The sequence below is a fragment of the Halyomorpha halys genome, unplaced genomic scaffold, assembly GCF_000696795.3.
Source record: "Halyomorpha halys isolate HHAL.00 unplaced genomic scaffold, Hhal_1.1 Scaffold168.1, whole genome shotgun sequence".
NCBI lineage: Eukaryota > Metazoa > Arthropoda > Insecta > Hemiptera > Pentatomidae > Halyomorpha > Halyomorpha halys.
In genome coordinates, this window is record NW_027111025.1 from 619,867 (window position 1) to 632,216 (window position 12,350).

General features: G+C 29.1%; 1 protein-coding gene across 3 annotated transcripts in view; it reads left to right on the forward strand.

The window, feature by feature from the left end:
* Positions 1–3,032: 3,032 nt before the first annotated feature.
* The window catches only part of LOC106678912 (metal transporter uex), a 235,577-nt gene continuing 226,259 nt past the window's right edge, over positions 3,033–12,350 (forward strand). For 2 of the 3 annotated variants that reach the window (XM_067049119.1, XM_067049120.1), the window contains exon 1: positions 3,033–3,575. In XM_067049119.1, coding sequence (XP_066905220.1) covers positions 3,094–3,575 — 482 coding nt within the window. In that variant the 5' untranslated portion in view covers positions 3,033–3,093. The remainder of the gene's footprint in view (positions 3,576–12,350) is intronic. The other variant, XM_067049118.1, reaches the window with a different exon arrangement.

Here is a 12,350-nt window from a genome sequence, read left to right on the forward strand (position 1 = left end):
TTCAAAGTTTTTCTAACTGTCCAGTCTTTGAGTTTTCAATTTTATCCTAACTTCTCTTTTTTTCTAACTGCCCAGGCTTTAAGTTTTCAATTTTATCCTAACTTCTCTTTTTTTCTAGCTGTCCAGGCTTTGTGTTTTAAATTCGCTGAGAGTAAAATAAAATATTACATGGTGATCACTAACACCTTTTTTATATAATAGAGTGAAAATCATTGTCAGTGTGAACGTCACAATCACACAGAACTTAATAATGTTTAATTGATTGGCTACAGAATTTTTTTAATTTCAATACAACACATTTTTCTTACCAAATGGGCAAACCTCAATCAAGATTTGTACTTGACTAATGAAAATGTTGCATAAGCATAAAGTTTTTGAAAAATTCTCTTTTATAAGGAAACATTTGTTTTATTTATATTATGTAATATGGGGAACACTAATATGGGGGAAAAATTATTAGGTGTTATTAATTGACTGTAGATTGATATGTGGAGAAGATGCTCAGAGGTGTGGTCTCCAAAGATTACAAATAAACAAAACTTACTTATTTGTGCCCATGTTTCAACCTGAATTTCAAACCTTCGCCAGGGCTGAAAAAACAAAACAAAATAACAACCTTAATTCAGAGAAATATAAAATTAAAAAAATAGTAATAATAAATAAATATGGAAATATACATAACAATAAATTAACTAGATAGTACTTGATACTAATAAAGGTATAAATCATACAAAATAAATGATAAAAAAATTATTAAAAAATAGACAGTGTTCATAAAAAAAAAGGAATCAACATAATGAAAAGTGCGGAAGAAAATGTAAATGATGAATAATTGAATTAACTTAATAAAATATGTAAATAATGTTTAAAAATAATGAAAACAATTTATATCAATATAAATTTAATTGGTATTTCACTAAGTTTATTTTTTTGAGCACTGTCTGTTTTTAATGATTTTATTTTAATCATTTATTTTTTATTATTCTTACCTCCACAATACTATATTTTATCTACTATTAGTATCATTTACTATCTACTTGATTTATTATTATGTATATTTCCAAGTGTGTTTATTATAATTTTATTTTTATGTTTCTCTGAATTAAGGTTGTTATCTCATTTTTTTCAGCCCCGAAGTTCAGGTTGAAACATGGGCACAAATAAATAAATTTTGTTTATTTGGTTTTCTTTGCTGAATACACCCCCGACCATCTTCTCCTTACAGGAAAAGAATTTAAAATTATTGGAACAGTTCTTACTAAAAGTGGTCTTATGTTGAATCAAAGTGAGTGAAAGATAAAAGATCAATGATATTAAATCTGTTTTTTAAAACCTTATCAATTGTTTTGAGAAGGATCTCTTAAAGCATGTTATATTTAGCTGAAATAATTTTCACTTGTAGTAATTTTCAATTGTACTTACTTTAATATTTTAAAAACTAATATAAAAGTCGGTGTTTCCTGATCTGATATAAAAAGAGTAGGCAAAGGATATGAATTCGACAGAATTACGGCTTCGACATTAACTGTATTCTCGTGGTTAAAATATTATTTTTTATTTCAATGATTTGGTCCAAATAATGTAACATTTCAAAAATAGAAGTTTCTTATATTCTTCCATTCTTGGATTAGAGTGGAAAAATATAAAATAGATGAACTGTATTATTAAAACAGAAGAAGACATCTATATTAATCTCTTATTATTGTTCTACAAAATAAGGATAAAATTTTTTTTTCTTAAATAAGATAATCTTCCTTTAAAAATAAACTGAAGTTTATCATTTAAGTCTTTAATATTTCTGAAAAAATGTAGTTTAAGGCTTTTTAAGTTTCATAAATAACTATTCATGCTTGATTTATTATATTTTTTGTAAAATTACACTTAAGTTATTTAGGCACCTTATGTATGTATAATGAGAAGATAGTTGGGGGGTGCACTCAGTGACAAATACAAATAAATAGAAACTTATTTATTAGTACCAAAATGTCGGGCAGAATTTTATGCCTTCGTCAGGGCTACAAACAAAAATCATGATAACAAACAATAAATAACAGGATAAACAGAGTGATTAGCAAATAATAAAATAACTAACATTGTGGATACATAAATAGTGTTGAAAAACATGAATAGTTTAAGTATTATAAGAAGATAAAGGCTGTTTGAGAATAATAATATTAAAATTAAGTAATATGTATAAAATAAAAATAATTTAAAATAATATAATAAGAAATGGGAAATAAACATTCTGTTCTATTTTACTGTGTCCTTCATCATTTAATCCATTAAAACTTTATGGCAGCTAGCAACTAGTTGTATTGATTTTTTACATATTGTTTCTTTATACATATTTTTTATCCTTTATTTTATATCAGTAAATGCCATATTCATTCGGGCTATTAGTTCCCTTTATAATTTATTATAGTTAAAGATATATATATATATATATGTGAAGGTGTTATGTTTAAAACATATGAATCTGAGAAAAGTTGGATTTAATGTTAATTTGTTCCTGTTTATGTATGGACTACTCAAATTTCTAATTCTGAGAAATAAACAAGTGTCTCTGTTAGAGTATTGTCATACATATATAGGTAATTAAATATGTAAGTAAAGTAACAGGATTAAGGAAATAAAAATATAACTTTAACTTCAGAAAAAATTGAATTACACTGGCTTGTGCAATATGTAAAAAACAAAAGTATAATTCTCAATTATATAAGTTCTAAGATTAAAAAATACCATCATAAAAAAGTAATATTATTTTTAATAGTAATTATCATTTGTTTGTTGGTAAGCAGATACTTTTTGGGTGTGTTGCCATGAAGACTTCCATTTATAAAAAAAGATAAGTTTCAAGATTATACTGATAAACTGAATGATCGTAGTAGGTTAGTAGGTTTTAGTAATTTTTTTTGCGGATTATAAAATTTTATGAGCAGGTGTAAATTTGAAAATAATCAATATGAAGGGTGTCTGTTTGCTTGGGCTGGTTGTAAATTATTGAGCCGGAGTATAAATTGGCCTAGAGGGCGACAGGCAGCGCTAGTGTAGGAGCAGGCTCCCTGCTTGCAATAGTTCAGTTCTGCTCAGGCAATGGCCGTCTTCGGTCTGGCTCTATTGGGACACGTATGTATAATCACTCTCATCTCTTCGTCAGCCCGCTGCTTCAGCGTATCCAAGACCGAACCTTCAGTCAGCTCTATCGTCCTCAACAGCGAGAGTTTGTCAAAGGGAAAGTACTCCGCCAATCTTGGCATCGTCGGTGAGGATTTCTCCGATGATCTAGAGATTCGTTTGACCAATGAGTTGCCCGGATCCGAAGACTCTTGCTCCAAGAGCTACGGCCGCCTGCGGAAGGGTTGGTCGAACTCGAGCTATGTGGAAGTGGACTTGGAAATGAAACATGACGATTTCGTTAGTGACCATTGGTTCACATGTGTCAAAGCTGTTTATGGGACAGAAGAAGGAGGGAATGGCAAAGTTGTCAGGTGGATCCATCAAGGTGCCCGTGGTAGTTTCGTGAGTGAGTTGTTGAAGAAGAAGGCATCTCTTACCTCTGGCTCGCACACTATCAGGTCAGTTATTTTTTAAACTACTATTCCATCGAATCATTCTCATTACTATTAAAGCAATAAATATCAACAAATCATCAAAACAGACTATGCGCACCGGTACTGCGTTCAAATTCGAACTGGTCCTGTGGCGGTAGAGCCATCGATCGGAGACTGTTTTGTTGCACTATCCCACCTTTGCCTAGGCGAATAGGAAGCGGTCTAAGGACATTTCCTAGGATCTATTTTAAACCCGGCGGTACATAAAGGCGGTTCCAACCGGTTCTAAGGTTCGCCTCCGAGTGATAAGTAACCTCGGATTTAGGTAACCGGGTAGTAACCTCTTCCACGTGTTTATCCCTTATCAGGAAGTCTTATCACTAGTTAAATATCATCGTTTAATCTTAAATATTTTTTGCGTGTGCGTTGTAGAAATTTATTTAATAATATAATGTTAGTAGTTTCATGAATTATGAATTACAATACATAACTCAACGGATAAAAAATCAATATAATAAAACATATACCTATTTATCATGCAATTCGTTATTTAAAACATAATTTGAACTCTGATTTACATTTAAGGTTAAGTTTTATTTCAATCTCTAAGGTATATGTGCAAAACCTTTTTAATGTATGCATTACATAATGTTGACACTGGAATTTGTATGTATTAAGGTCATATCTACATTGAACGTTGCATGTCGGCTGCGGTAATAAACTGATTTCACATATTCGTATTTTAACAGTCTCCCTATACCCATCCGTATATTAAATAAAATTGAATGACTTCATATAAATTAATTTGCCTATAAAATGGAATCTTTAATATAATATCAAATAATTCATAGTTTATTAGATAAAAAGTTATTGGACTGTATTTAAAATAATTAATTATATTTAATCTATCTATTTTTCTTTTTCTTTTTTTTTTATCGGATTTAATCCGTCGTAGATAGTTTGTTGGGTATTATTACTATAAATTTATCAAAAAATGGTGTACACAACGTTAACTTACTAAACCTACTTATGTTTTTATGATTTTCGAAAATAAAAATAAAATTAATATCTAAGAAAGGCAAAAAATTATAACCAAAAAATTTTTATTTTTTTTATTGCAATAAAAATTCGTATTTCAGGTTTTTTCGATGTTGGAATATCTAGTATTAATTTCGTTTCTGCCAAGAATATAACGGTGTAACGAGAGATTACGAACTCATAAACATGCACAGGCAATCGGGAGAGATCGGGTCGTCTCGTTTTTTTCCGATTCGACCCTGTATCTATTTCTCCTTTTTACTCTTTTATTTATTCATAAAATTCATTAATATTTTGTATTTATGCATTGTTTACTACTACTAACAATGAGGACTGGTAATTTTTTTCAAGTAAACCAGATTAATAGTACTTAAGAGGAAGAATTTTTGAAATTTTGGCATTTAAGCCCTATTTGACTGTATTAATGAGGTTAAGACCTGTCTGGTATTGAAGACTACTTAATTTCTGATTAATTCACCGAGTATAATATAAATTGTAAGAACCGTTTTTGAGAAAATCCAAAAAATGTGAAAAATCTGCTCTGTAAAATGGTATTTCTGGTCAGTCGATTTTCGAAAGTCACATCCCATACACATGCCTGCCCTAAATATGCAAGTGCAGTTTTGTAAGACTTTTCATTTTTGAGCTAGGCTGTTCACAGGCAGACAGACCATTTTGCGAGACTAGGTTTTTTTGGACTCAAGGAAACTCCGAACAATTATTTTCGTCGAAAATTCGAATTTGAAATTTTTCAAGATCACAATATATTCACACACTCTTACTATATATTCCATGTACAGTTAAGTAAAAGTTAATTTAAATATAATAATTTATCCTGCAATGGAAACATAATAAAAGTTTTCTTTATTTTTATAATTGTTTTATAAATATGTGCATGGACATGATTTCAAAATGTAAATTGATAAAAAATGACAGATATGAGGTACATATGATTGTAAGAATTTATTATTTACATATTGATAAAAATCGTTGATAAGAATCATTTATTTGTTAGAATTTTAGGATACAAAAGTACATGAGTATGGGATAATATCCCGAAACATTGTACAATTACGAAATATAGATTATATAGTTTTCTTCACCTCAACAATTTAAAAAAATAATATAATCAACTTCTTAAAAAGAAAGTCCAGAATATAATTATTATATTTTATGTTAATTATTTAATCTAAAACTTCTGTAGAAAATTTATTTACTTAATTAAAAACGAAACATAATTATTTAAATAACACGAGGAAATTTTCTAAAATTCGTTTCGCTATTAAACGAATACTATCATTAAATTAATAGGCCTTGTATTAATTAAACTTTCAAGATATTAGTTATTTGAATTATTAGTAAATTGACTAGTTTTTATTTTTTTTGTTTTAAGAAAAAATATAAAAACAATTGAATGACTGCCTCTAAAGAATGTTATAATAGCAAAATAAAACAATGTTTCGGTTTAACGAAATTCTACCTGTCCCTTATCCTTAACGAAGGCTCTCATATGCCATAAATAAAAATATGTTAATTTGGCCTGCTTAGACTTTTTTTTTCTCATTCCTGAAAGTTTGATGAAATATCTAAAAAGTATTCTATTCTAATGAGAAATTTAATTTAATTCATTATAGTTGACCGTAAAAAATTTAAATATGAGAAGATGGTCAGAGTTGCGGTAAAAAAAAAAAAAAAATAGTTTATAACTATTTTAATATCCGACGTTTCGCCCCACTTTGTAGGGCTTCATCAGGGCTAAAAAGATACAAAAAAAAAAACCCTGAGAATATTACAACAATCAGATACAATAAGGTAATCATAAACTAGGATAAATATTATGTAAAAATAAAGTGATAAGAAATTACATATAAATAAAAGGAAGGAAGACATAAAATAGTATCAATATAAAATAAACTTGAATAAACAATGATATGAATAAAAAATAAGTAACAATGGCAAGAGTAAACATTTAAAAAAATACGTAAAATATTTCTTCTTTGCTGATTTAATATCATTATTATTATTATTATTTATATTTATTCTTTCAAGAAGTTTATTTAATCTCTACTTTCTTATTTTTTTTTCCGTATTGTTTTTGTTTCATGTTCATTTCCTGTACTTTTTTAACTGTATATTTTAAAATTTTTATTCTTGGCATTGTTACTTATTTTTTATTCTTATCATTGTTTATTCAAGTTCATTTTATACTAATACTATCTTATGTCTTCCTTCCTTTTATTTATATGTAATTTCTTATCACTTTATTTTTACATAATATTTATCCTAGCTCAAATTACCTTATTGTTGTAATATTCTCAGTTTTTGTTTTTTTGTATCTTTTTAGCTCTGATGAAGCCCTTTAAAGTGGGGCGAAACGTCGGACATTAAAATAGTTATAAGCTATTTGTTCTTTTTTTGACCACAACCCTGACCATCTTCTTATATTTAAAATATAAAATAGTACACTAAATGTACTATTTGAGTTTTAATTGACCGCACCCGGACCAAATTCCATTTATTGATACACACGGTCAATCTGCAATCTTCCAGTAAATTAAATTTAGTTAAAAAGTATTTATAAAAAAAGATGGTTTTCTCACTACGTTAATAGCGACGAATATTCACTATAGGGAAAGGTCAGTTCCTTTATCAGTAAGTCTTCATTCAATAGAATTAAAGTATTTGTTTTTTGTTTTTATTGCCATTGTATCACTTCATGTTAACTATTATCTAGGGCGTACCCTGGATCAAAACTGGGGAGGCAAGCCATAGTAAATCAGGTTGTGATATTTCAGCACGGAAAAGTTGAATGAAACAAAACTTTTAAGAAAATTATATATAATTATAGCAATGCTTTATTAGTTATTACAATTAGTAGTTGCTTGAAAAAAAAATTGAATTTTTATTGAGTTAATAATTTTTTAACTTTAACTTAACTTCTAGGGGGGGGGGGAGACCCTGCCCCCTCATGCACCTTTTGGGTTCGGCCATGACTATTATAGTTCAGCTTCATTTAGTTAGTAATACTTATTTTTCATTGTTATTCTTAGGTATTATTTATTTTTTTATAACAGGGAATATTATTGCAATCGTGAAGAATTTCGAAAGAAATACTTGTTTTGAGGTTCCCTGAGTCCAAAAAACCTCGTCCCGCAAAATAGTCTGTGAGCAGCTTAGCTCAAAAATGAAAAGACACGAGAGACCGATTAAAGGCGGATACATGACGGCAAATGTATCGATTAAATCGACTTACAAGAAGTGCTATTTTATAGAATCGATTTTTAAATTTTTTTCGATTTTCTCGAAAACGACTCTAATTATTTTGATTAACCTTAGTATATCAAGGTAAAATAGAATGTCCTTTTATATGAGACTGGTCTTATCTGCGTTGAAATAGTTTTACTTAGGATAAATGACGAATCTTTAAAAAGATTTCTCTAAAGGACCTTAAATTTTTTTTTATTAGATATAAATAACAAGTTATCATTATTCGCATTGCTAAATAATGAATAAATAAAAAATACTAAAAGATTTTATGAATAAATATAGGAGTAAAAAGAAGAAATAGACATGTTTGAATCGGGAAAAAAATCGAGACTGTCAGTTCTCTCCATTTCAATTTGATTGCAAGGGCATTTTATTACTTCGTTATACTGTTGTATTCTTTTTATTATTCGTATTTTTATTGCTTTTTTTCTTGTCAATATTATTTTTTATGTTTTTCTTTTTTTTTTTTATTTCCAAAATCTTAGGATTTATGTGAATGATATTAACTATCATGAGTAGCAATGATATATCTGGGTGTCACCCTTGATAGACATCTGATAGTACAAAAGCCCAAGAGGAAAAAAAAGGCAGTTATCTCACCCCAATTTTTGATTACTTTAATGAAAACTATGTATGATTACTAGTCAAAAAGGCGGCTGTTTCAAAACGATAAAAAAAAAAAAAATTTCACCCGGAGCTCTATATCATAAAAACTACCAACAACACAAGAAAACCTAAGAGAAGGTCAATTAATGTAGAGTAAATTTGCGAAAATATGAGCCCTAATTTCTTTATTTACGTTAAATAGTTCTCGAGATATAGCTTCTTAAAAAGCAACATTTCATAAAAATGTTGTATGGAACGTACTGAAAGATAGTAGTTAGTGAATTTATTTTGAATACTCGATATCTCAAAAGCCATTTGACGTACAGATGTTTATTAGCACTCAAATTAAAGCTAGTTTAATGAGGTATAAAGTAGTTTATGATGTTTATTTTCTTAGGCGTAGTAGTTTTCATAAAATTTGCAGAAATAAATTGATTTATAGTTGTTTGGACAAATTTTCATTTGCCAAATTTATATTCATATGTGTATATGATAAAGACTACAACCCTACGAAGATAAGTGTCATAAACTACTTTATAGTAAGTTAAATTTCCTTTATTTTGAGTGTTGGCAGACATGTGTGCGTCTTTTGGGTCTAGAGATATATTTTTTCAAAAATCCAACATCCTATAGGAACAACTAGTAATTAACATTTTGTGAGTTTATTTTGTCAAATATCATAAAAACTTTAACTTCTACAAAGATAAACATTATTAACAGCTTTATAGCGCATTTTACTAGCTTTGATTTGAGCGCTGGAAGACATCTGTACGTCCAATGGTTTCTGAGATGAAGTTTTTCATTAATCAAACTTATTTTACGAACAACTATAAATCAATATATTTTAGCAAATACCATGAAACATACTATTTATACGAAGATAAACATCTTTATAGTTCATTAAACTAGCTTTAATTTGAGTGCTAATAGACATCTGTATGTCAAATGGTTATTGAGATTGAAGAGCTTCCCCTAAACCCGTTTTTTGTCCATCTTGACCTCGCACCCATGGGGCTTAAAAAAAAAAAGAAGATATATCATTGTTTAGCAAACATTTATTGCAATTAGAACTACTGTAATTTTAATTGAATTTCAATTTTGATTAGTCTAACTGCTTGATGAATCACTGATATTATAATAATTATTATTACTTGAACCAAAGTAATCATCACTATTACTAATTACTATAAAATTTAATTTCAATTACTTTTTCCCTTTATTGATATATATTTTAGCCCTGTGTTATATTGCCTTCAGTTTACATTTTATGAAAATTATTGCAAAAAATATAACGCTTAACTTTATTGAAAACAAAACCTTATTTGGTTACAGACTTTTTCCATAATTTATATTTATGCTGTAATTAAAAGAGCTGTTTAATGATGTTAATGGTAAACCAAATCAGGATCCAAACTGTTCTGTTCAGTTAATAATTATTTTCGTGTAATAAATGTTTTTTTGTTCCATAATTTCATTCTAAAAAGATTTATGCCAAGAAATCTGGTTATCTGAATCTTTAATGTATTGCTTTTATTATTAATGGCCCGATTTATTTGAATGTTTTTTTAAATAGTCTATTAGTTACTTATTCAAGGCTTCTTTTTTAATGCGACGTCGCCCTCAGTGGAAGTGTTATCTTGGACATCTTAACCGGAAGCTCCAGAACATATGACTTTCCTCGATTTAAAAATAACTTACCTTGTCTGTGCACGACCATATAAGCCTATGTCATCACTAGCTTCGCGGGCAACCAGTACCTGCAGAAGGTCGATAAGAATTTAAATCAAGAATCTACTGACTTGATATTTATCATGTTAATTAAGGAGGTACCCCGTCAGTACTCTTCCTCTCTAGATAAGTACCAATTTTTACAAAACCACCTTATGGTTTCTAATATCGAGGAATATATAGATAGTTTTATTAGTAAAAATTGGTCTGGATATAGTATAATTTATTAGAAAGAGATATCAACAACTTAAACCTATTGAACTGTTCTAGTATGTAGCGTATCCAGAAATTTCTTTAGAGAAGTACAAAATAAAAATTTCTTGTGTGCTCACTCACATGAATTTTCATTCCATTTTGCCTGCTAAGACCAATACACTGGGGACCGCCTGTAGCTGAGAGAGCTGAGGCGTTGGTCTTTGTAATCTCGGAACTGCAGTGGATTTTATTTCTGTAGCGGTCCTACGAAATGAAAACTTGATCCCCACCTTGGGGTTTGAAATTATGGAATGTCCTGAGAGATGCATAAATTTCTAATTAATCAAAAAAAATATTAATATATCGAAATTGAACGGCATTCCATGAAAAGCCTGAGGTATATTTGATACTTTGAAAATATAAGAAAATATATACAAATCTCGGCAAGAATTATCTTCACTGTTACCATTTTGTTTGTTGTCGTTTTGATAGGTTAGTTGCTCGTAGTTTTTTTTTTTTTTTTTTTAAACTCTAATTAACTAATAGGTAAAAATAATAATAGAAAAAATAGGGGAGGAAACGAAGAACAACTGAGATGGAGGAAAGAAGATATGACAAACTAATGGAGATCATATTATTAGGTTACAAAACAAGTTTCCCGAAAAATCCGCTAGGAGCTCCTCTGCATTTAAAGTGTCTTTAATGCGCGGTCATAAGGGCTTATGTCGATGATTTTTATAAAACAATATAGTAAGTCTATATGAAGCATTAAGACCATTATATCAGGAAAATGTTTATATTACATAAGGAGATAGATTATTTACCATTTACCATGCTAAATGTTATAAGTACAGGATTGTCAGCACCCTTATTTAAAGTCACTTTAAATGTTAAATGCATTAGAGCTTCTTGTTTTATAACCTTTTCTTCCAAAACTTCATGTTATTGTTTACTTCTAAGTTTTAATTACAGTAGGGGTATTCATGATGTTGTGTTAAATGTAAAATGTTTTACCATGTTAAATGTTATAAGTATAGGATTGTGAGCAGCCCTCTTTAAAGTCATGTCAAATGCATAAGAGATCCTAGCGGATTTTTTAGCAATTTGTTTCATAACCTTTCCTTTCAAAACTTCATGTTATTGTTTATTTCTAAGTTTTCACTAAAGTAGTTTATTACAACATGCCTAAATTGAGTGAAAAGTGAAAGTTTTGTAAAAGTGTGGCTACTGAGAGTCTTGTTGATCTTTTAGCTTGTGAGGAAGGGAATCAAGATAAGCTAATTGACAACTGTCATTATATTATTATTGTCATCTATTGCTTTATTAGTTATAAAAGCATCCAAAACAATACTAACACAATCAAAACACAAACTACGAGCAAGTAACCTAACATGACAACAAATAAAATGGTGACGAGCTCAGCTGGTCTGACGTCATTCTCCATTTAACAGACCTAGTAACAGACCCTCAACCATGTTATATGTTATATCGTTTAAATGGTAAAAAAAGGAAATATTTCTTCATTTAACATAAATTTTTCTATTTAACATGATAACCTGAAGATCATGAATACCCCTAGTTTATTTCTAAAGGAATTTAACTGAACATTTGGTAGGAGTGTGAAAAATGCCTTGGAGACACCCCTGAGGTACTTGAGATGTAAATATTATTGCTGTACACTATGTGGCTCCGAGGTTGGGAAAATCAGGTTAGAATCCGTCACGGAATACATATTGATTCTTCTACTAATTGGTCTAAAGTAAGCTCACGTGACTCTGAGTGTGCTGTGTACTTGCGTTTCCTCAATGTTCATTAAAATCGAGCCTGTCATTGAAATTTATTTCGTTGCATTTAAATAAATACCATTTTTTTAAAAAATGAAGTATTTCTTGTTGTTGTTGATTGTTGCTTAAAGGCGTAAAACCCTCTGGTCATCAACGCCTATGGGATGATAAAAGTTAAAAA